At 52.1% G+C, this 25,427-nt stretch overlaps 1 protein-coding gene across 10 annotated transcripts in view; it reads right to left on the bottom strand.

Annotated features, from left to right (window-relative positions):
• Positions 1-81: 81 nt before the first annotated feature.
• Positions 82-25,427, bottom strand: part of INPP4A (inositol polyphosphate-4-phosphatase type I A) — a 121,761-nt gene continuing 96,415 nt past the window's right edge. For 4 of the 10 annotated variants that reach the window (XM_043467874.1, XM_043467878.1, XM_043467875.1 and 1 more), the window contains 8 exons: positions 22,410-22,582; positions 21,436-21,559; positions 20,412-20,538; positions 20,029-20,169; positions 18,000-18,097; positions 17,790-17,902; positions 13,543-13,697; positions 2,653-5,118 (listed from right to left, as the gene is read on the bottom strand). In XM_043467874.1, coding sequence (XP_043323809.1) covers positions 4,986-5,118; positions 13,543-13,697; positions 17,790-17,902; positions 18,000-18,097; positions 20,029-20,169; positions 20,412-20,538; positions 21,436-21,559; positions 22,410-22,582 — 1,064 coding nt within the window. In that variant the 3' untranslated portion in view covers positions 2,653-4,985. The other 6 variants (XM_043467871.1, XM_043467876.1, XM_043467873.1 and 3 more) reach the window with 3 other exon arrangements.

Genomic DNA, 25,427 nt, shown 5'->3' with positions numbered 1-25,427 from the left:
AGCCAAGGCATGGAAGCAACCTAAATGTCCATCAACAGATGAATGGATAAATATGTGATGTGTGTGTGTGTGTGTACACAATGGAATACTACTCAGAATAAAAAAAGAATGAAATAATGCCATTTGCAGCAACATGGATGGACCTCGAGATTATCAAAGTCAGACAGAAACATATCACCTACATGTGGAATCTAAAATATGGTACAGATGAACTTACGGAAGAGAAGTAGGAACTTCCCGGATGGTCCAGTGGTTGTGGCTCCATGCTCCCAAAGCAGGTGGCCCTGGTCAAGGAACTAGATTCCACGTGCTGCAGTACAGCCATAATTTTAAAAAGCGCACACGCAGAAACACTCTGACATATAAAACCTGTGGCTACTGTAGGAGAAGGGGGCAGAGGGGCAGGAGTTTGGGGTTAACACATACACATTACTATATATAGTACAGAGAACTATATTTAGTACCTTGTGAAAGCCTCTAGTGGAAAATACGAAAGACCATATATACACAGATACATGACTGAGTCGCTGCTCTATACCAGAAAATAACACAACATTGTAAATCAACTGTGTCAAAACAGTTTTTTAAAAAAGGAGACTGGTTAGAACAGCCTTCACGAAAGTAATAAAAGGAAGGGCCTTTCCAAAAGCACCCTTTCAACAGGATTGTTTTTGTCCTCAGCAAGATGACAAACAGGAACTCCCAACAGCCAGTTCCTCTTAGCTTCCTCAGATCAGAACCTCCCTGGTCACTGCCCCTAGAACCAAGCAGCCCAGCTGAACCAAGTCACCCGCTACAGGCGGGAATGGAAGCCCAGGGTGGCATCGAGGAGGGGCAGCAGGAAGTGCCTGGTGACTGCGGCCAGGGTCTTAAAACTTCTCATTTTCTCTTTAAAGAAGCAACACTCGGGCTGGCTTAGAGGAGGGAGTCGTGCTGACTGCCACAAATACAACTCATGCCTTATGCCAAAAATAATTCCAGATGAATTGCTCTAGATGTAAAGCAAACCGTCAAAGTTCTAGAGTAAGAACAGGTGAGTATTTTTTACATAACCTCAGTATCAGAGCAAAGGCAGGAACCACAGATGGATTTAAACTGTGGGTGTGCAAGGAGACGAGCACAGTGCTCTCCTGCAGTGAGGACCCAGCACGACAGCCTCTTTGTGGACAAGGATGAGGCCAGTCACCTCCACTGGGGAAGCCAGGACTCATTTCAGAATAAGTAGCAAAATGAAGATGGGTGTACATCATCACATAGGATGTTTTCACTTCTGTAGACCCCTACCTGGGCTTCCCCAGTACCTCAGCAGTAATGAATCCACCTGCAGGGCAGGAGACGTAAGAGCTGGGGCTTCGACCCCTGCGTCAGGAAGAGCCCCTGGAGGAGGGCACGGCAACCCACTCCAGTATTGTCTGGAGAATCCCGTGGACAGAGGAGCCTGGCAGGGTATGGTTCATAGGGTCACAAAGAGTCAGACACAACTGAAGCAGCTTAGCACGCAGACCCCATACCTACCGTCAATGAAACCAAGACAACTGACAAATAGGTTTTTTTAAAAAACTGCAAAATATGACAAGAATATAGTATGTATGAAAAACAGTCACGTGAAAAAGACCAACAGTCGAAGTTATAAAAGTAGAAGCGTGAATATAGTATAAAAGCTGTTCAGTTTCAGAGTAATCAGAGGAACAGAAGTGAGACAAGGGGCCATCTCCAGCTCTGATGAGAAGGAAAGGCTGGTGTTCCAGGCGGCAGGTTAACATTCTGTGAGTACTGCGGTAATATCAAAAGTCCAAAAACTTGAGAACGTCTGTCCTTTAGCTGCACGTTTCTGCTGCCAGGATTCTGTCCGAGGGGGACCCCAGCCAGCTGTGCCAGGCACCAGGCGCAACGCAGCGAGCAACCAGCCCGCGGGCGGTGCTCCAGCAAGTCACGGCCGCCGGCCACACTCGTGGACGCGGGCAGACACGTGCAGAGCGAGCTACCACTCAGCAAGGCGTGACGCCAGCCCCCTCCCCTCTGCCTGCCGTGTCCATACTGAACACAGAGCTGAGATGTCCTGCTGTCTCCTGCTGGAGGCATGAGGGGCTTTTTCTCTGATACTCACTGTGCACACGTGGTCCATTGGTGGAGGGCACGGTGACCTCGGTTCCTGGGACAGGAGGGCAGGGTAGCAGGGCCTTGAGCTCACCTCTTCTCACGAGCACACCCAGACTACAGCTGCCTGCTGAACACCATCAATGAGACCAGAACCAGAAGACACTCCACAGCCACAGACAAAGGAGGACCACAACAAGACGGGGAGGGAGGGACACTGGCAGCACAATTAAATCGCACATCCCCGGTGGTCAGCCCGCAGCTCACACACTGCAGAGGTTCCCCGTAAGAGTGAGTTCTGAGCCCCAGGTCAGGCTCCCCAGCCTGGGGCTCCAGCTTTGGGAAGAGGAGCCCCCAGAGCATCTGGCTTTGAAAGCCAGCAGGCCTTAATTGCAGGAACTCCACTCAGGGTGCACACAAAATCTGACACGCAAACAGGGCTATAAACAAGAATCTGTTTCCAGACACCACACACTCAACGCAGTGCCCATCAGGGGCGGTCCAGCCAGGTGCTGGCCCCAGGACCGTCCTCGCGTGACAATGACTCAGGCCGGGTTTCATGTTGTCAGTTGTTTATTTGTCATTCTAAAGACTCGCACATTTATAGCATACATGGCTTTGAATGAGCTAAGAATATATAAAACAGTAACTATATGTTTATTAATACTGTCCAAAACAAATAAATAAAAGTATCTTAATGCACTAAGCTTGGCAAATACAATTGTGTAGGGACAAAACTTGTACAATGTTTGTACATGTTTTAAAGGAAACCAAAGGCAGCTGTGCTGCAGACGCTTTGACAGAACCCGAGTTTTCAGTACATCTCAACATTTCTAGGTGGGAGCCTTATAAGGAACACTGGATGGAACCCTTGTTTTACAGAAACCTGGACCACTGCCTGTCCTCTGCAGCGGGAAACCCAAAGGCGCCCATGTGACCTGAGGCGCTGCGGCTGTCGCGGTGGGCAGCGCGGCCCCCCTCAGCGAGCGTGCCCAGCGCCGCTGGGAGGCCCACTGTCACGCCGGAGCCAGGGAGCCACGCTCAGGGAATACTGCGACCAGAGTATCTCCTATGTGATTAGCCAAGGCTTAGACTCTTCTGGTGACCCATAATGTGTAGACAAAATTAGGAGAATGTTCACAAAAAGGTGCCACATGCAAAACTGAACAGACGACACAGCATTTGCTGTATTCCCTTTTGATAAATGCAGGTAATGCTCTTCAAATAAAAATCTGAAAGTTGTATGAATAACATTAAAAATTCAAGGGAATTTTTTAAAAGGTAGTGATGTTAAAGTGAGTACAGATGGAAATGTAGAGATAACTAGACAATGAATGGTGGAGGTGAAAGACTCAATCTGCCATCATGAAGCCATCTTTGGACAGGGGTGGGCACAGCGGGAGAAGCCGACACCAGCCGTACAGTGGGCTTGCTGGGCAAGTTTCTCTGCCTCCACACGCCTCACTGACTCGCCCTCCACGCCAGTTCACACTCACCAGTGGGCGTCAGGGAACAGCAGGCTCTGTGTGTGAACTGGCCTCTGAGGAGGAGGGGGTCTGTGAGGTCATCTGGTCTCACCCGTACCTGATGCCCACCCTCCATCCCTGCACGGGGTGGTCCCGCCTGTGCTCCCAGGCCCAAGTCTCTTACTTGTTGCCCGGTGGCATTTCTAAAGGAGCCCAAAGAATAACATTTGGAATTTCAGACACAGGAACTTCTTAAGGGTTCACAAATCTTTAGGATCAGTATGATGAATATGTGCCACATGTATTTCTTTTACAGCCTTTTAAATAACATGTAAACATAATGATAAAAAACAATTGAGAAAACATATAAATCAAGAAAAAACTCTGCTCTGTGCAGATGACTCATCATCTTAGAATAGATGACCAAACATAATTTTCTATGAAATTCCTAAGTCTTATGGCCCATTAATCCCTTTCAAAATCTCATTTCAGGAGACAGTTCAACTTTCTCAACAGCCATCTTACATAATAGAATTGAGTAGAGGATAGTAACAATTATTGCAAACCTAAAGACACTTTCATCAGACACTCAAACATGATTGTATTATCTTCTCGAAGGCCAAAAAAATTTGAGAAACCCACCGGAGACCTACTTGTAAAATATTTAGGTGTCCACTGTCTCTATGCATCAGACATACCACATGAGCGGTCCTGCGCCCTGGGGCCAGGGCAAGAGACAGCTGGCCTCACCACCTCCCCAGACACCTTGTTCCCTACGGGACAGCGGTGACCCCACCATGGGTGGCTTTGCAGGTGTTGTCTTCTGACAAATCTTACCTCAGGCCAATTTGTCAGCCTTTCCTTCAACTGCTGGTTCCACCTGTGAGGCACTGGCAGGCTGATGCATCAGACGCACTTGCCCCGCCTGCATGAGACAGCAAGCTTCTTTCCCCAAAACTTCCCTTTAACATTTCACATTTAGTGGTCTGCCCAGGATCCAATCATTTAAACTACTGTTTACTATTTTCCATGGGGATTTTTAAAAAGTAGGTTGTAAATCAACGTTCAAGTTTGAGTACTCAGTAGAAAAATAAGGTGAGCAGCTGCCTAAGTGGGCATTTTTAAAAGTTTCAGCATTTCAGATGCACCTGGCTTGGTTCATACAGGTAACTACTGATATCCGTGTGGTGACGGCTGAAGGCTACTTGAAGGGGCAGTTGTTACTATCCACGGTAGTGAGCCCGACAATACCTGCTATGGACTCCAACGCAAAAAAACACATGCTCCATAGACTCTTTAGTGAAATATTTTAAAAACACAAAAGTAAAAACCAATCCTTCAGGTCTTCTTGAAGAATTCATGTACGACACTAGAGGGTACCCACATTTATTACGTAACAGCTAATTAGAGGAAACCGTGTGTTCATGTTTCAACTTTTCCGTAAGTCCCTTCAGGAGGCCTGTAATGCTTGGGGAAAGCCTTCAGCTGCAGGGAATTAAATGCATATTTGCGACTTCCAACATTCTTCATTGTATTTTCTCTTCGACAACCCTCACTGGGGAAAAAAACAAGCACAAGAAATGACAGCAGGAAAAAAGGAAAAAAGAAAAGACTTAAACTCAGATGAAATGATTATTTTCATAGCATTAAAAAAAAAGTTGATTAGTTTAAGTGGGTGCCAGACTCATTTACGACAATACACGCAAGATGGCAGGTTTCTGAACAAGGTAGTTAAGAAGCAGAGAGATGGACATGGCCTGTCTGGGACTGCGAGGCTGCCCTTCCGAAAGCGGCATGTATCCAAGTGGAGAATGGCTTTTTTTTTTTCTTTTAAGATATGGTTTCATGTATTTCACATCTGGTTTATCTGAGAAGTCGATCCTAACTAGTGGTTCACAGGGTCTGTCACACAGAAAATTCAGTGGGAACAGTGCTACTGCTGAAAGACTTTATAAAAAGCTGCATTTTTCTCTGTGGGCAAAGGCTGTTAACGGTCTCAAATTCAAAAAGCTGATTTTCCTTCCTTTAACATGTAGCGAAACCATCTGGCTCAGAAGGTGGTTCTCACATGCTGCCACCACCTAGGAGATGCGTCCTGGGCACACAGCCATGCCATGGGCCTGGGCGGCGGCCACACAGCTCTTGGTGCTGGGGCGTCCTGAAGAAGTGACCCCACCAAAGTCACCTCTTTGAAGAGCTCCACTGAGCCAGTGAGAGCCTGCGGGGGCCCTTCCCTGGAGAACCTGCCACCAGCCTCTCCTGCTGCACTGATCACAGGTTGTCATGGCAACCCAGTGGGGCAGAGCAGATGCTCTGCAGGAGGATGAGCCTCCGACAGGCCTCACGTCCCCAGTGGGACCTCAGGGGAGCTCTCTGGGGGATGTTCTGGTTAATAGCAGATCCAAAGGCAAAAGCGATTCCAAACAGGAATGACTTCCTGTAGCACAGTAGGAGGAGTTGATAGTTTTATATTATCCTAAGACTAACAGTTAAATCAACTAGTTATCAAATTTAGTACAAAATCCCCTTATGAGATGCAAAATTTGCAGTTACCAAGAAACAGTGATTTTTTAAAAAAGTATTTCAAGTTGTATGAAGACCATTATGTCATGCATTTTAAAAAAAATATCAGTGGCGATTGCTCAAGCCTTTTAAGGTGAAAATGACAATCTCATTATCAAGAACATGTAAAATAATTTTGGTAAGACAGCAATTTTATTCAAAAGATAAATGCAGGTAGTTTAGAAAAATATCCACCTGTTTGTTACGAAGTAATTTAGTAGCTCAGATATGCTTCATCACAAAGCCTCCAAGCCTTCAGCCAGGTGTGTCTCATCTGTGCTGAGTGCCAGGGCCGTATGAGCAGGGAGCCCCCAGTGGAAGTAAAGATTATGTTGGTTTAACATCCAGTAATCGGATAAAAATATTCTATTTGAAGCAGAAGCTATAGAGGTTCTTCTTTAATCTTTGGAAACTTTCATTATCAGACTATTTCAGATATGGCTTCTCCATTTACAAAGAAATATACACACTTTTTGGAAACCACCTATCGCTAATAAATGTCAAACTGCTGTGAGGAACAAAGAATAATTTGTGAACTTCAACATTACCTTTTATTTACATGTTAAAGAGGCTAATTACTGGTTTAGCTGGCTGAATACACTCGAAATTACAGGCAAGGTTACACTTCAATTTGTAAGTCATGTTTACCTTACTGTTTGAATTTGGTGTGAATTTACAAAATCTGACTGACGAGGCTGACTGCACACCAGCTCTATCACCCAGCGTTTAGACAAGCTCGGCCAGGCGCCGGGCACTCAGGTGTGGACGGGTGGCTCTGTGCAGTGGTAACTGGCACTTCCGGACTGCCTTGTCCTAAGGTAGAACCACTTAAACCCATCACAATGGCTGCATAATTTTTAGGAATCCATAGTGCACACTGAGAAGGTCTTGGAAAGATTTTTAGAAAGAGGGCTTTAATTATTTCAAAGCTTCATGATTTTTTAAGTATATTGACAAATTATTTCAAGAACATCTACTTTTTTAAATAAAAAATTAGCATTGAAACCTCACATGGCAACTCATTTTAATGATGGCTCTGGTTTTTCTTTTCTGGAGGGGATCTTCCCCTTTAGAATTTAGAACTTGTCTGGACACGTGAGTGTCTTGGTGATTCTGAACACCTAGAGTCACCTGTGCTGAAACTGCCTTGGAGCTAGCATTAAGCTTAGAATCAACCTAAAACCATCAATGAGTGTATCAGTGACTCCCCTTTCCTGAACCATCTCCCCATCTTATATGATCCTGCCTGTTTCTCACTAAAGCAGAGAGGATTTCACATATGTATTTAGCCTGATGTCACAAGGCCTTCATGACATTAAAAAATTCAGCCCCAAGGCACACTGGGCTTCTGTCCTCAGATGTTCTAAACCACCACCACCACCCAGAGCCTCAGCTGATCTTGTGGTTCCTCTCTCCATCCGGCCTCATGACTGCAGTGAGAATGTACCGCCTTCTGACTGGCCCCTGAAGAAAAAGATCACGAATCTTAGCCTCTGGCCTTCCATTGTTTCTCTTATCTTAACAGCCAAGCCTACAGCGGGCAGGAAGGCCTGGCAGGCCACACTGCATCCAGGGGCGGGCCACGGTGTCCGTGAGACTCCTGTGGGGGCCTCGTCTAGGCCCCGGGCCTCAGCCCCCCTTGGCGAGGCAGTGGACCCGCCTGGGAAGGGGAAGGGAGGCCGTGTGGTCAGAAGGGCCTCCCTCATCCACACACGGCCTCTGCTGGCCTGGACTCCAGGGGCAGCAGGAGAGCGTCGCCCAGCACAGGGCCGGGAGCCAGGCACGTGACTGTGGGCGCCGCCTGCCCTCTTCAGGAAAGCACAGGGGACCTCAGAGCGCGCCCCTCCGCGTGGAGGGGACAGGCGGAGGACACAGCTCTCCCAGGGTCACAGGCTGGCCATGTTGCTACAGTTCAGCAGAGTGACTGTCCTGAAGGAGGGCGGGAGCTGTGTCACGGGCCCGCGGCCACCCTCACTCTGGAGAGGCAGGGTGGGAGGGGGCCTCCCGCCCCCGTGTGCAAGGAGGGCGCCCCGTCACCCTAGAATCTAAAGCCTGTGTCTGCCATCTGTTGTCCCCTGCTTCTCCAGTCACACCTGCCTCTGCTGTTCCCAGAACCCAGACTCAGATCTGAGGCCAAACCAGAGAAACCTCAGAGTAACTTCTAGAAGTCTGGGGGAGGCAGTGGAGAGGCCAGATTTTCTGGTGGACGGGCTATGTGTATGCCTATGGAAAGCTTCTGGAAAAGCCAGCTTCTCTGACTTCCCTCGTGTTTCTAGGGTGGTGAAGAGAAACCCACTCCCGCAGAATGCAGTGCAGGGAGAAGCCGGCTGGAGGCCGAAACAGAAGCACAACATGGCCTGAGCTGGGAAGGTGAGAAGCCACGGCCCATTCCTCACACAGGCTCTGTGGGGCTTCCCTCGCAGCCCTCTGCTGCCCTCAGAGGCGTCCAGCCACCTTTCTCCACATGGGAATGTCAAGGCTACAAGTTTTACAGACACCGCCGTGTTAAGAGTGACGACGTCCCAACCAGGCCAGTGCTTAGGACTCAGCACTTTCACTCACGAGGCCCAGGTTTGATCCCTGCTCAGGGAACTAAGGTTCTGTAAGCCTTGAGGTGCATCCCCCATGCAAAATTTAGGAGTGATGAGAACAGAAACCAAAGCAGCCTTCTCTCTCTCACACCTCTATCTGGCACAGCTACCCAAAAGCTAGGTCTCATGCTTTGGTAAAGTTTGATTTTGTTGTTGTTATTAACCATGTTTGATTTGTAAGAGAGAGACAATATCAGGACTTGAAACTGAAATTAAAAATACTAAAAATGAAGTTTTTTTAAAATAAAAATTGCTACTTTAGGAAATATAAATATATCCAACTTTTAAATGAAAACTGCTACTTCAGGAAAAATAAATATATCTAACTTTAAAAGCCTTTTGTTACTATATGCATTAATTCCCAGAACAGTTCAGTGACCATTAAAGATTTAAAAGAGTAATTCTAAAGCCACGTGCAACATGGTATCTTTATGTGCCTGTATGTGCCTGATTTGATACAATGAGCTACTGTACTCACAGCTTTGGGTCATCCCAAACTGAAAGGAATAACATAAGGGAATGTGATGATTCTGCAAACTGTTTGCTACTGTAATTTTAGGGACTACGCTTTGAGATGAAAGCAGAAAGTACATGTCCTATTGAATAGGTGTATCTAGATGAGCCAGTGAGAAAGCATCTACCCTTTTCATTTCTCTTCAGAAGGAAAGGAAAGGTTAGCAGTACATTTAAAGAATAGTATCAAATATACAAATTCTCTGCTGACAGAATTCCTCTCTAGGAAACAGGGCACACGAGATACACAGGTAATAAAGAGTTTTACATCAGAAGGTAAGAGATTTGATACAAGTAATTCCACGCCAGCTAAACAAAGCAGTAACAAGGCTCTGCAAGAACATGTTACAAGCACTGAAAACTCTACAGAATTGAAACGGACACGTCCTCCTGGTGAAATAAATTGGCAGGTATTTACAGTTCATAACAACAAAATGTCAAACTGTAAGGCATGAAATATTTCTTGGCGGACCGTGCTCTGACACATTCCTTCTGTCCTGCTAGGTACATGGCGGCGGGACAAGTTCTGGCACTTTTGTTTTTCTTGTGACTTACTAATTTTTCATCAAGACACTCATTTGCAACGCAATTTGGCCACCAGGTACGCTATGCTCAGAAAGAGCCACACAATCAGTAAATTGGGGCTCAGAGCAAGTAAAGGGATGGAACAGAGGAGGCTGGGGTCTAGTCTTAAGTCTCGGACGGGCACCAGGCCGCTCAAGTTCTTCTGCGTGACTACCTCCCGAGTTCCAATGCTGTGAAAAGGAAGAAGGTTGGGAGAAAGGAAAAGAAAAAGGGAAAATAAAGAGAAAAGAGACACATGCAATGGATTTTTTCCAAAAGTATGGGGGAATAAAAAGAGGATAACAGAAAAATAATATTTAAAAAAAAAATGGAATGAAGCCACAATAAAAAGAAAAGATGATATGCAGAAACGGGTGTGAGAGGGATACCGAAACAAAACGAGCACAGTTACAAGAAAAAAGAGAGAAAGAGAAGTGAAAATAAGAAAAAAATACCGCAATCTACTGGAAACACACACGTGCAGTCTGACTACATGGTTTTCCATGTTCGCCCCCGGGGCTGCCCAGCACACGCCATGCTGCCCGGCCATGCTCGACATGCAGCTGGACATGGACTCCAGAAAGCAGGCTGAACATGAAGAACCATTGGGGTGTTTGACCTTCTCACAGATGCCCAAGTGGCAGGATGCAACTGATTCCGCCATGGCTGCCTCCTGATGAAGCACCCAGATGACACCCGCTTCCCTCAAGTTGCCCTGGAGGCAGAGCCCACAGGGACCCGCCGTGGCTTTCAGGCTGAGCAGCGGCAGGGCGCCTTGTCCTATCAGACAGCATCTACCAAGCGCCCAGCTCACGGGAAGCTTGGTGCGTCCCACTTTGGAGCTACAGAAGCAGTGCTCGGAGGGCAGGTTCCTGGAGGAGCCCGGATGCCTCGGGACGGCAGACACTTCTCAGGCTGTGAGCACTGGTGGTCACATTCCCAGCCAGGGCAGTCTCGGGGGTCGCTGGGCTACCTAGAAAGGCCGATCCTGGACTCCAGCCCCTGTGCTGGGGACAGCGGGGCACTGCCGGTGGTGAGCTGGAATTGGCTCCGCCAGTGAGAGCCAAGCAGGCCCATCTCTCCCCAGCTCTCCGGGCCCTGGTGTCGCTCGGCAGCCTGAAACAGGCCCCAGTGAGTGTTTATGCCATAGAAATGGAAAGACCAGACAGGTCACTGTGGGTAGTTGGTTTTGTTTCAGGAGAGAGCTGGTTGTCAAACAGCACAGCGCTGGCCACTGCTCACCCTGGGCCTCCAGGACACAGCCTGGGTGTCCGCCAGCCCAGCTCCATCCGCCCCACCCCCGCTGCATGCATCGCCACCCCCGCTGCTTGCATTGCGTAAGATGCAAGTGGGAAAGCAAGGGGACCGCTGACGGACACAGACACAGCTCCTGCCACCTCCTTAGGGTGCTGGGCTGACCCCGGGTCCCAGCCACGCCACAGCCAGAAACACCGGCCACGGACCCGCCACCGTGGACCTGCAGCCTATGAAGAGACACGTCTCCCGATGCGGGATAACCCAGAAAACGGGAGGCAGGGTCACCGTGACATGGAAACATGCACATGCCCAGGGCCCACAGGTCAGGCAGACGGGGGCGGCGAGCACGGCGCCGGGGGCTGGAGCTGTGAGGGTCCCGGGGGCGGCAGAGGCGGGCTGTTCTCACTAACTTCTTAGACAAGTGTGACGGTAACACGCTCACCATGGAGATTTTATAAAATTCAGAAAAGCACAAATAAGAAACACAGGAGGACATTCATAACTGGAGGCAGGTGGGGCTTCCAAGAAGCAGAGGCAGGCAAGGCAAGGAGGCCTGCCCGCGGGAGGAGGCCCCCTCCCCGCAGAGCCTCAGGGTCCCTGCCCGTAACGCAGGGCACGGCCGGCTCCCCAGATCCGGGCGCTCTCACAACAGTGCCAGGAGAGACAGCACAGAGGGCGGGCGGCTGCCTGTCTGGGGGCTCTGTCAGTCTGTATGAACAGCCTTACAGAGGTGTGTACTTCCTAACCACGGGACTCAGCAGGGCAGATGTGGGCAGGGCAAAACAAGGGTGCTCACTGCACCCCTGTTCAAAGTGCTGACACTGTACCATTATGAACAAGTCAACGACAGTAAGCTGGATAAATTATAGTGTGCTAAAAACGGTAAGACTTCCACTTAAAGTGAAAATGACAGTCACTCAGTCATGTCCAACTCTTTGTCACCCCATGGACTATACAGTTCAAGGAATTCTCCAGGCCAGAATACTGGAGTGGGTAGCCCATCCCTTCTCCAGGGGATCTTCCCGACCCAGGAATCAAACCAGGGTCTCCTGCATTGCAGGCAGATTCCTTACAAACTGAGCTATGAGGAAAGCCCCCAAATGCTCACAAGACAGTCAAGTGAGAAAGGCAGGCTGAGACCAGGGGCAGAATCGCACCTGTAACTGCATATGTCCCTGCTACTCAGGGACTAGCTGAGTTAGCCAGTGCTGGACTAACCATGCTCACAGCCATATGTATGTATGTAACTGGCTCTAAGCTATGTGTCAAGGTGCTATTAGCACTGTTCCTTGCAACAGCAAGAACATGGAGAGTTGTTCAGTGGGGTGTGGGGCGGGTGTGGGAACCACGGGAGCAGGGGCTTATTTGTATTCTCCAGTTTTCCCTCAGGGACTATCAGTCACTCGCGTGATAGAGGGTGTGAAAGTGCTCTGCGTGTCAGAAGCTGTCCCAGGTCACCTGTGCTGGGTGGGCTGCCCACGTGCATACCTCCGGAGCCACGCGCCCCTGGCCTCCTGAGACCCCTGCGCTCAGGCGCTGTCAGGGTCAACCACTGTTTCCTCAGACGTGTTCTAGAAACCAGACAGTGTGGAGGCCTGGACCGCGCGGTATCAACCCAACTCCCGCCTCAGGCCTGGTCTCCCTGGTGGAGCAGACGCTCCGACAGGGACAGGGGAGCCCCCTCCGTCTTTCTCGCCTCCTTGCTGCCGGGGGCCTACGTCTCCCCAGAGGCGTCCTTCCCACCACCTCGCAGCTGGCGGTGCCAGGGACGCCGAGGCAGGGACAGTGGGAACTTTCTAGAAGTGCGTCAGTAAGCGGCCCTGAGGTGACGAGGTTTGGGGGAACGTGGAAAGACCAAGCAGGACAAAACGGTTGCCTTTTTACTAAACGCTCCTGTCAGGAGGCAGGCGCTCAGGCCTCGCTCTTGCGCACGGCTGTGAGAAGGTCAAACGGCAGAGACATACAGAAAGGATAAGAGAATCAAACGCTCTGAGAGTCTGGTGAGAGGACAAATGGTAGAGAACACTCAGTAGAAGTGACTGGGAGAAACGAGACTGAACAGCATTGGTGGCTACACGGAAGAAGACGGGAAAGCAGGTTTCTTATCCTTTCTTTAGGTATGTGAGGCGAGGGGCTCCCCGCAGGGCTGGAAACAAGGCATCGCTGACAGCGGACAGTTTTGGTCCCTGGGGCTCCCTCTGCAAACGCGCCTGCGGCCTCGGAATCAGAACACGATTAAGGCCGGGGACGGCGGGGATGGCGGGCGGCCGCCAGGAAAGGCTCACTGGACGCTGGCTCAGGAAAGCACACCCAGCCCGCGGCCGGGAGAAGCGGGGCCCTGCAGCCTGCGGACACCGCCCCCCGCGACGGGGACAGCAGGGGCCCGGAGACGCTCAGAACAAGGCGCGCGGCCGCCTCCCTCCCGCAGCCCCGCCCCCTGACGGGACCGCCCAGGGGCGTGGCCTTGCAGAGCCGCGGCGGCCGGGACCCACCTGCGCATGCACTCCAGGGCCTGCGTGAACACCTGCGGGGCCATGCCGTGTTCGTGCTGCAGGATCAGGCACTGCTCCAGCGTCACCGACATCGCTGTGCGGTCCTTGGCGCTCTTGCAGCTGGTGAACCTGACCCCGTTGAGGCGGCGGCAGACCTGCCGACGGGAAAGCAGGGGCAGCTCGGAGTGAAACGGGAGGGCCCGACCCAGGGACAGGGCGTGGCGACCTCTCTGCACCAGGCCCAGCCTTGGCTCCAAGGAGCCGGTTGCAAGACAGGCCACGGCCGGGGTGGCCCTGCGGAGGGGGGGGGGGGGGTCTCCCCACAAAAGGCGGCTTCCTCCCGGAGGCCCCACCGTCCATGCACCCAGCTGACCAGCTGCCCCCTTCCCAAGTCCGCCAGGACGGGCCCTTTGCTGCTGATCCCGACCCTCAGCGGAGGCCAGCGCAGCTCCCAGGATACCCGGCCCCACCGGGTTTCCAGGCCTTTCTGGAAGTCAAAGCACAGACCGCTAGTCTCGACGCACCTCCTCACCCACACAGGTGGGGCCGGCAGGCAGACCCACTTCCCTGCAGCCACCTCCTACCCACAGGCTCCCCCAGCGAGACGGAGACCCCGCGCAGGGTGAGGCGCCAGCCCCTCCCAAGCAGGGGGCACACAGGCGGGCAGCCCCTTGCCCTGGGGCACCTCTGCTCCCCGTGGGAAGAGCGCCTAGCAGCACAAGCTCTGCACCGCTGGGCACAACCCCAGATACATAGCTCCCAGGTCCAGAAAGCCCTAGAACAAAAGACTTTCTGGGGTAAGTTTGTGGCGGCCATACTTGGCAATATGACCAGATCTGAGGGAATGTCAAATTACTTAAAATTTTATTTATCCCACTTGGTATAAATATTCATAGTTTGCTAAGTCACTTCAGTCCTGTCCAACTCTTTTCAACCCCATGTACTACAGCCCACCAGGCTCCTCTGTCCAAGGGATTCTCCAGGCAAGAACACTGGAGTGGGTTGCCATGGCCTCCTCCACGGGATCTTCCTGACCCAGGGATCGAACCCACGTCTCTGACATCTCCTGCATTGGCAGGCAGGTTCTTTTCCACTAGTGCCAGCTGGGAAACTCCCTAATTCATACTTTGCAATAAGGCAATGTTCAGCGGGTTGATTCCAGACCCCAGACTCCTCAGGACTGTGAAACCATCCACATGTACCACGTTCCACACAGATGACTGTCACATACCTGTGCATACACTGTAGACTATACACCCATCACATTTCTGAAGCATGGAGCCCTATGAATTCTAAAATATCTGGCCACGGGAGCCTCAGATAAACACCTCCAGGCCTGTACAAGAGGCTGCACTGTGAGAACAAGATGAGCGTCTCATGAGAGGCCGCTCCTCTACCAGAAGCCATGTGCCAGTGGGCTCCAGGACGTGCTGCTCTCAGAGAAACACCAGAGGCGCTGCGGGTAGATGGCACCACGCCTGCTTCTCAGGGGAGACCAGGCAGCTACTAGCAGAGGTGCCATCGGCAGAGGGCAGAGTGCAGGCCAACACATGTCTCATTTCAGCTCAGTTCAGTCGCTCAGTCGTCTCCGACTCTTTGCGACCCCATGGACTGCAGCACGCCAGGCCTCCCTGTCCATCACCAACTCCCAGAGTCCACCCAAACTCATGTCCATTGAGTCGGTGATGCCATCCAACCATCTCATCCTCTGTTGTCCCCTTCTCCTCCTGCCCTCAATCTTTCCCAGCATCAGGGTCTTTTCAAATGAGTCAGCTCTTTGCATCAGGTAGCCAAAGTACTGGAGTTTCAGCTTCAACATCAGTCCTTCCAATGAACACCCAGGATTGACCTCCTTTAGGATGGACTGGTTGGATCTCCTTGCAGTCCAAGGGACTCTCAAGAGTCTTCTCCAACACCACAGTTCAAAAGCATCAATTCTTTGGCAATCAGCTTTCTTCACCATCCAATTCTCACATCCATACGTGACTACTGGAAAAACCATAGCCTTGACTAGACGGATCTTTGTTGACAAAGTAATGTCTCTGCTTTTTAATATGCTATCTAGGTTGGTCATAACGTTCCTTCCAAAGAGTAAGCTTCTTTTAATTTCATGGCTGCAATCACCATCTGCAGTGATTTTGGAGCCCAGAAAAAACACTGTTTCCCCATCTATTTGACAGGAAGTGATGGGACCGGATGCCATGATCTTAGTTTTCTGTCTAGAGAAGGATAAAACAGAGAAGACCCAAGCAAGTTTGGCCAAAACCATCAGGAGGAAGATGGGTGCCTTATGAGAGCAGAAAAAAAATTTAAAAAATTGTTGAAAAGACTCTAAGACTGAGCAGCCCCTGAGTTAGGGAAAGAGTGAATTAACCCAAATTCATAAAATCGTAACTGATGAGGTGAGGGTGGACATGGACACGATCACTGAATTCCACAGGCTGGAGAGTTAACGAGTGAAATGCGGGGCACAAGCGAGAACTACAAACAGGTCAAAGAGAGTTACACTCACAGGTGGTGGAGCTGAGCACCACAGGTTCTGGAGGTAGCCAGAGTGGCCAGAGGTGCGAGGTGCATGCTTGCCCACGTCTGGCCGCAGGCTCCAGTACCGGGTAGGCCAACAGCCACTGTGGAGCACTGGAGGGTCTCCCCATGTGTGAAATGAGGGGGTTCAGTTCAGTTCAGTTTAGCTGCGACCAGCTCTTTGCGGCCCCACTGGACTGCAGCACGTCAGGCTTTCCTGTCCATCACCAACTCCAAAAGCTCACTCAAACTCATGTCTATAGAGTCAGTGATGCCATCCAACCATCTCATCCTCCGTCGTCCCCTTCTCCTCCTGCCTTCAATCCTTCCCAGCATCAGGGTCTTTTCAAATGAGTCAGTTCTTCGCATCAGGTGGCCAAAGTATTGGAGTTTCAGCTTCACCATCAGTCCTTCCAATGAATATTCAGGACTGATTTCCTTTAGGATGGACTGGTTGGATCTCCTTGCTGTCCAAGGGACTCTCAAGAGTCTTCTCCAACACCACAGTTCAAAAGCATCAATTCTTCGGTGCTCAGCTTTCTTTATAGTCCAACTTTCACATCCATACATGACCACTGGGAAAACCATAGCCTTGACTAGACGGAGCTTTGTTGGCAAAGTAATATCTCTGCTTTTTAATATGCTGTCTAGGTTGGTCATAGCTTTTCTTCCAAGGAGCAAGCATCTTTTAATTTCATGGCTGCAGTCACCATCTGCAGTGATTTTGGAGCCCCCAAAATAAAGTCTCTCACTGTTTCCATTGTTTCCCCATCTATCTGCCATGAAGTGATGGGACCAGATGCCATGATCTTAGTTTTCTGACCGTTGAGTTTTAAGCCAACTTTTTCACTCTCCTCTTTCACTTTCATCAAGAGGCTCTTTAGTTCTTCTTCACTTTCTGCCATAAGAATGGTGTCATCTGCATATCAGAGGTTACTGCTATTTCTCCCAGTAATCTTGATTCCAGCTTGTGCTTCATCCAGCCCAGTATTTCACATGATGTACTCTGCATATAAGTTAAATCAGCAGGGTGACAATATACAGCCTTGATGTATTTCTTTCCTGATTTGGAAACAGCCTGTTGTTCCATGTCCAGTTCTAACTGTTGCTTCTTGACCTGCATACAGATTTCCCATGAGGGGTTAGGCCTAATATTTCAGCTCTGCATGTGAGAACCAGTGTGGACATGTCCCCTTGTCAGGGGTGAGTGAATGACAAGCTCTGAAATGGCCCTGGTATCCAGGGCTCAGACAGGGACTTGGAGCTCCACAAACAAATTCCTGAGAAAACATGTGACATATAAGGACTTCCCTTCAGGAGAAATGAGGAAATTGGAACAGCAGTGTACCGGAAACACTGTTGAAAGAGATGACACAGGTCCTGGCGGTCTCCCTTTGAACCTATTTAAAGGCGCAGCGAGCCGTGAGTTTTAGCACGTGTGGACTGTGCAGGCTGCAGACGGGGACAACCTGCTCATAAGCCTGGTCACCACACACCCGGGGGAAGACTCTGAGTCACGCTCATCAGCCCTTAGGCAGTCCCAGCGTAAGCAGTTCACAGGCAACTCTCAGTGTCTCCTGGAGCCTGGGCACGCATCCAGGGATTCTCCTGTGTTCTTGTGGAGAAAGCTGTCCCCACTCCTGGTTGAGACTTTAATTTGTTGCTGCTGTTTTAGCATTATTATTATCATTGTGAACATCCCCCCCCCCCGCAACGGCATGTACCTCGGCGGCTTGCCACAGGATGTCAACGTTCTTGTTCTTCCTGGCGTGCACGTTCTGACCCAGGAACCGCAGAAGCTCCGGCAGGCATGTCTGGCTCCGGGATCGAGGTAGACCTGGAACAGGGAAGGGGTCGTGGAGCTGGGCCACCCCAGGGGACAAAAGACAGCAGGTAAAACCTGCTGTGAGTGAAAAGGAAAAAAAAAAACTTACAGTCCTCAGGCAGAACTTCCTTAAACTGCTCGAAGTAGGAATTTAACCGCACCAAGCTCTCCACGTTGATAACTTCTTGTAAAGACGTGTCGCCGAACCTTTGGAGTCACAAGGGGACACCATCAGTTTGCTAACATGACTTGCTTCTAGTACCAGGTGACTGCATTACAGGCAACAGCGCTGATTCTCTCAATCCTCATGTGTAAATTTGAAGCCACATTCCTTCCCCTAAGCTTACAGTCATCTGTCCATGTTGGTGACAAGTCTGAACATGTTTTATCAGCAGGAGGCATAACCTGGGACAGACATGCCTCAGAGGCAGCCAGGCCCCCGGGCAGCCCTGCCCCGCCCCCTGCTCTGCTGAGGTACTCCCATCCCCGAGGGGCTCCCATCCCTGAGGTGCCCGGAGCAGGACAGCAGCGGGGCTGTGGCTGGGGAGTCACGACAATCCTGTCCTCGAATCTGCCACTGTGGGACCAGACCCATCCAGCTGTATCTGCTGGACAGAGTCCACCTCTCTCCACGCAGGCACCAGGCCCGCAGGGAGTGGGGGGAAGCCACCCACGAGGGAGCCGCGGGTGCTATCGGACACACCGCTCTGGAGCCCCAGGCCTGGACGCCCATTCCCCCCCACCCCAGTACTTCCTGCCCAGGGCCCTCCGTGCACATCAGCCTTGTCCCGGTCCCGGGTCATCCTCACGAACCTGGGACAGGACGCCCTCCTGTGGGTCCACCACGACCCGCCCACCCACATGCCCATGATGGCCTTTCCTCCAGTCCCCAGCTCCCTTGGGGTCACTCTGGGACGCGGTGGGGCTGTGCTGGTTTAGACCCTGCTCCCGCCTCCCTCTGTGCATGCCACATCGTCCCATCTGGCCTGGCCTCAACCCTTTGCAGAAACCTTTCCAGACACACCTCTTCTAGAAACCACTATCGCTTCAGGAACAGTAGTTGCAGATGCCAGCATGCTGTCTCCTCCCTGCCGGGGGCCCTGAGGCTGCCCACGCTCCCTGAGGTGGACACCGCAGCACTGCCCACACCCGCCAGGTCTCTGCTTCCGGGGCCAATGTGCCCTGTGCCCCCAGCAGACCCTCCTTCTGGCTTCGGAAAACCAGCCACTTGCCACCCACAGGGAGGCCTGGCTCTCGCACCCACCCTGCTGGGGACCACGGCTCAGCTCCATCGGGTCCTCCCGTCTGCACTCCTGGCCTGACCCAGCCTCTGGCCCGGACTCTTCTGAACAACCTCGTCCCATCAGACCTCATGTCTTTCCAGCACGTGGCCAGCAGGTAATCGCCTTCAAATGTGAACTGGCTCCTATCCTGTCCCACTAAAAGATCTCTGACCATGGGGGAGGACCCTTTACCTGGGGGTCAGTGGACACTGACCACTGGGTTCACGAGGCCCAAGAGGAATTATCGTCCTGGAGACCAGATGTCCTTATCAGTAGGTGCTTTATGATCACTCTTAATTCTAAACCACACATATCACATGCAAGTAATGATGGAACAGGAAAGGTGTTCATGTACCAGTAGAGGTCATCAGCAGCTACACACACCCAAGCCCCTCCTCTCCAACACAGATGCACACATGCTTGCGTGCATGGGCATGTGCGAGTCCTCCCTGCCAGGTGACCCTGAAGGAATTTACAAGGCACTGGATTTGGGATCAAGGCATGGCTCTCCACCTGGCATACAGGCCTCATGTGGTGTCTCCCCACCTGCCTCTGCTCAGGCTTCTCGGCCTGAGACCCCAGGTCTCTCCTCCACCTCCTCATATGAACTCCTAATTACTCTTCAAAACCCACTTCCAGGAAGCGCCCCCAGACACTCTCAGACCTCACGAGCGCACTACTCCCTGCTGCCAGCCCACCTCTAGGGTCATGAACCATGTGTGGTTCGTCTCTGTGTCCCGGCACCACCAGACGGGCCCGGTGTGAACCTGAAGGTGGGTGACAAGGTCCACAGAGCCCTAAGAGGACTGAGAACACGCTCTGTGCCAGCGCCAGCGCCCGCACCCCGGCCCGCACCTCTCGGCCAGCGTCTGCTGCTCGTTGATGCCTACGTTGAAGAGCACGGGCTGCACCCGCAGCAGCATCCCGCTCTGGATCTCCCGGGGCAGCGCATCGAACAGGGGGCCCGGCAGCGGGATCCGCACGTTAAAGCCGTCCCTGCAACAGAGAGGAAGAGGGGCCTGTGACAGGGAGACGGGTGAGCAAGGAGAGGAAGGGCAGGCCAGGCTCGGGGACCTCCGAGCGGCTGGGCACCGACCGGCCCGGGGCTGTGAAACGAGTGTCACGGGCTGTAAGCAGCTGAATGATACAGAAGAAAGCAAAAACGAAGAGCGTGTCACGTGTGATGAACACAAATGAAAACACTGTGCTGGTTCTGAGAATCCGAAAACTCGGCCTACCGATTTCCTGTGATGACGGGCAGCATGTCAGTGGATGCGTTAGAAGTGGCCTGAGTGACTTTGAAGGTCACGTTCCTCAAGTCCATGATCCCAAGGCTCATGTCCTCCAGCATGGCCAGCTCCTCCCCTGGAGGCCAGAAAGGGAGGGGGCTGTCAAGCAGAGGGGCCCTGCGCTCAGATCAGCCACAGAAGGCAGGTGCTGGGCTTAGGGCGCTGAGACGCGGGCTGAGGCTAGGTGAGCCGGAGGAGGTTTCCCAAGTGCCTGCCAGCTTCTCCGCGAGCAAACCCCACTATGCGAGTCCCATGGCCACGTTACGAAGGGCAGCTGGCACAACTCCATATTCCTGGCCCTCTCCTGGTGAAGGAAGCAGGGACAGGGACGCATATGTGGGGAACTTCAAGAACAAGTCATCTCTTTGGATGTTTTAATCTTTCCACATTCTTTAGATTTTCTATCTAAAGGATTTCTTTAGGTATTTCTTCAATGGCTTATAACTCCAAAGATAAACAGATTCATTAATAAAAAAAAACTTGCCTACTTTTACTATCTAAGAAGAAATAAACAGAAAATGAAGGTAAGGGGAAGAAAGCCTTTTTACGACAATTTGGAAATATCAGATTTTTAAAGTACTCCTATCTGTTGACCCACCAACTTTCCTTCCAAATGATTTAGTGGGTGCGAAAATGGGCCAAAACTGCACAAAAATATGCAAAGATGTTTTAATAGGAACAATTCTGAAATGGCCCAAATGTTCCACAGGAAGTTATTGCTTTAAAAATTGTCATCTATCCTCAACTAGAAAAACCTTCAAGATGCATAACAGAGGCAACACAGGGGTGTGTGTGTTCGGGGGAGTGTGTGTGTGTGTGTGTGTGTACAACTATATAGGGCTGATTTTAGTCCTCTGTTACACATTTCGGAGCCTTCTGGATACATTTTACTCAGCATGCATTACCCGTGCTTCAGAAAGCCACTGAGGGGGCCAGGAGGGGTCCCACAGAAGGGCCCCCACCCCCGGCTCACCATAGGTGCTTAGCAGGCTCTCAAACTGCGCCAGCAGCCCGATGGTGTAGAGCTGCCGCAGGAAGCCGTCGTCGTGAAGGCAGTTCCTCAGCTTGATGATGAAGCCGCAGATGAGTGCCGTCAGCTGCGGGGACAGACACCGCCTCGCCTTGCTCCTGGCCCGGCCGCATCCTGCACCCACACCACTCTGCCCGCAGCAGCCCCGCGCCCTCGGGGCCCGGGGCCAGGAGCGTAGAGGCCACGGGGGATGGAGGCTGCAGGGAAGGCGCTCCAGGCTTGCTGCTTCTAGAGGTCAGTCTAGTTTTGCTTCAGCTCCTGACCCGACCTTGGGGTTACTCCTGGGCCAGAACCTTCTGGAACCCCAGAACAATTTCCCCACGGTGCGGGAAAGGCCCTCTATGCCCACAGATCCAGTCCGGTGCTGAATGGAAACTGGGGTGCTCATGACGAGGAGCACACGCAGAGAACTGGGCCCTCAAGAGTCTCCTGGGCAGGGGCTCCCATCACACACTCCACCCTCGCAGGCACCCCAGGCCCTGAGGGGATAGGAACCTCACAAACCCGCCCAGCTTCTGCCACTGTTCCCGCTACTGACTACACCACTGGCATCTGTAAACTGGGGGTGCTCACTGAAGCTCCGCCTCCTCTGCAGGGAAATCACCAGGATAGAGCAGAGCGGTGCCTGGGCAGGTGTAACCCTGCTGTTTTACAAACAGACTGTGCGCCTTCTTCGCAGGGAGAGACAAGGTGACCCCATGCCTGTGTGACCCCAGGCCCCTGGGGGCAGGTTCAGGGGAGCAGGGGTGGCATCCCCTGAGCACCCATGAGCCTCCAGCTCCCCTCCCCCGCCCCCCACGCCCACATCCGGGCCGCGGGCCGCACGGGCAAAGCCACACGCAGGAGGGCGCGGCCCCGCTGGCTTCCTCCAGGGTGCAGGAGGGCCAGGCGGGGTCCCGGCTCGCTGCGGCACGTACCGTCTGGCAGAAGACCACGTCGCGGCGGTACTGCAGGCTCAGGAAGCTGGCGATGGTGGGCGCGCTGTCCTGCATGAGCAGGAAGACCATTGCCTTCTTGGCCTTGTCGCTCATCATGGCCACGCAGTCGGTGAGGGTCGTCAGCAGGGGGTACAGGGCCTCGCTCCACTCACCTGGCACAAGGGAGGGGCGGCTGAGAAGGCAGCGCTCAGGAGGCCCCAGCCCAGCCCCGCCACCCTGTCCACACCTCCCCACTGCAGGAGGCCCACAGCTGGCGCCCCGTGCAGCCCGTCTCCGCCCTTCTAGCCTGAGGCGTCTCCGGGGGGCCTGCCCGCCACTCTCCTGAACCTCTGGGGACTCTGCAGGCAAATACTCCTGACTGTTCCCTCCCAGGAGGATGACAGAAAGGCTCCAAGAGCACATGGTGTCGGCTGAGGCCAGTCCCGCCCAGGGTGCCACCGGCCCTCCCCCGGGGGACCTGTTACCTGGTTCTCTCCATCCAGGCAGCGGGGCGGGGAGCCCTGTGCTTCTGGAGCAAGGTCAACCCACCCGCGCTGAGCCTTTGCTCAGCGGGCTCAGGCCCTTGGCCCATGTCTCGGGACAGACCCTTCCCAAGGCATCCCACGTTTTCAGGCCTCAGCGTCCCTGCTCCCCCATTCTCATCTTCCTGTCATCTATTCCTAGCGTACTGGTTTTTTTCTTTTCTTTTTTCTTTTTTTGGAATATAAGGAAACTTTGACCCTGTACCAAAATAATTTTTTATAAATAGATGCTCAGGGGAAAAAGAACAGAGTGAAAGGTATTTTGGCCTTGGCTCTTTTTGTCTTTTCTATTTAGAAGACATTTGGCAGACAGAAGCCATGCCCCCATCAGTTATTTTTTTAACAGGCCACCAAGCCCAGAAACAGGTGCTGGCTCATTACCACTGGGTAAGCCCCCCAGAATCCAGAGTGTGGCCCAGGCAGGGTGACCTCCTGGGAAGGGGTGTGGGTCACTGGGTGCCCATGGCCATCATCCTGCTCAGGACAGGCCCCAAGCCTCGTGAGCAGGGCAGCTGCCAGGATGGTCAACTCTGTCTCAGATAAACAGAATCTAAAAAAGAGAAAAGGGGGCCACAGCTCTGCCCTGCGTGTGCATCACCCTGTGTTGAGAAACAGATTGAGAGAAATGCCTAAAACCTACAAAAGGACTTCCCTGTGTGGTCAACACAGATTTTCAAGTCTACACAGCAATTCAGAATTTGGAAATGATCTAAGTGTGCATGCAAGGCACACTGTACATGCGTGAGGATTTATATCTGTCATGGAAAACAAGCAGGTTTAAATTTAGAAAGTCTACAGCAGAAAGGTCTTAGTAAGTAAAGCACGGTGACAAGGAGCCCTGGAAGGAGGAGTGGAAAGCCTGAGTCCCGGGCCCGGCTGCTGCCGAGCGGTAGTGGGTACGCCGGGGGCAGGCCCCCCACCACTCAGCCACAGGGCCTTAGCAGCAAAATGGGACGACTGCAGTAAATGACATCCACGTCTCTTCCTTCCTCTAAAATTCTCCAAGGCCGTGCTTTTGTTTCTTTGAATAACTCTGTTGAATCCATGTCAGTTATATTCAACAACTATCAAAAAAGACCAACAGTCATTAAGTTTTAACAGTCAAGTCCTGTGGGGAGAGGCAGGCAGGCATTCAGACCATCCTTCATCTAAGAAGTAAATGCTCTGAGAGCAAATGCTGCCAACTTTGCTTGACTTTTCCACTTAACGTGAATATATATGTGTAATATGCAAATTTATGATCATTTTAACCTGAAAATGAGCAGAATATACAAGTGGTCTTATTTGACTGAATAAGCTGTCTGCATACAATTTTTTGACTTTGCCTTACTTCTGTTTAAACAAAATTCATATAAGAATGGCTCAGTTTTGCTACATTAGAGGGGAAAAAAAATCACTGTAAAAAACTGTAGTATTGGACGAATGGTTTAAAAAAATAGAAAGCGCCCAGAATTTGTCAAAGAGAAGAGGCATAGCCCCAAACGGGAGATAAGCTTGAAGCCGCCCAGAGAAGGGCTCGGCGTGTCTGGCAGGCTCCAGGGTTCACATAGAGTGTCGACCAGCCCTTAGTGAATACCTGTGAGACCTCACTTTTTAACTGTTTTCTCACCTACTCCACAGAGGGGCTGACTACAGGTCCCACAGGTAAGGAAACAGCAGCTAAGTCTTCGCCCAGACACACAAAAAGAACTGCCATTTGTATACACGTCTGACTACATAAGTGAGCAGAGGCTACTTGGCCTCCTTCATCAAGAAAGTCTGGCCATGAAAAAACACCAGTGACGAAGGAGCATCCTTTGTGGGACAAGCCCCTGTCTCCCTGCTCACCCGCGACACCCACTCAGGGGCCCAGCCCGGGACCACGCGGCTTCAGACAGCTGAGCTTTCGCGTGTTCTCACTGACAGGGGCGGGAAGGGAGGAAGCAGGGAGATAAGAGAATGTGCGTGTTCTAACTCAGACTCAATACAGCTCTGTGAGCAAGGCTGAGGAACTCGGCGGGGGACCGTCTGCGTTCGTCTGATGTCAACTGTGGACGGGCCACCTGCGCGTCCGGGCAGTGGTGGAGCTGACAGCAGACAGGAGCGCGTACGAGCCCGGCTGTTTGCTGCCTGGGGCGCACAGGGCTGCCCGTCAGCTCCGCAAACTGCAGGGCGCGCGGAGCGGAGGCGAGCCCGAGCTGCTCCAGGACCACCACCTCCCTTGGCCTTGATCTCCGGGGCCGTCACTGCCACAGAGCCTGGGGAGATAGCGCCGCGTGACGGCACCGACCTGCCGTGCAGGTGAGCCCGGTGGGGCTGGGAGTCTGGGGCCAGGCTGGGGACGGGGCGCCGAGGTGACTGCCCAAGCAGCATCCAGGCCGCCTAGAGCCCAGGGAACTGGTGCTCGAGACCTGCCCACGGCCAGACCAAACTTGGGCAGGAGAGGGGGAGACAGACTGAGGGGCTGAGGGCAGACTGGTGCGTTAGTTACCAGGCG

Source organism: Cervus canadensis, chromosome 5 (genome assembly GCF_019320065.1).
Source record: "Cervus canadensis isolate Bull #8, Minnesota chromosome 5, ASM1932006v1, whole genome shotgun sequence".
NCBI lineage: Eukaryota > Metazoa > Chordata > Mammalia > Artiodactyla > Cervidae > Cervus > Cervus canadensis.
This window is presented reverse-complemented; position numbering and strand designations above follow the sequence as displayed.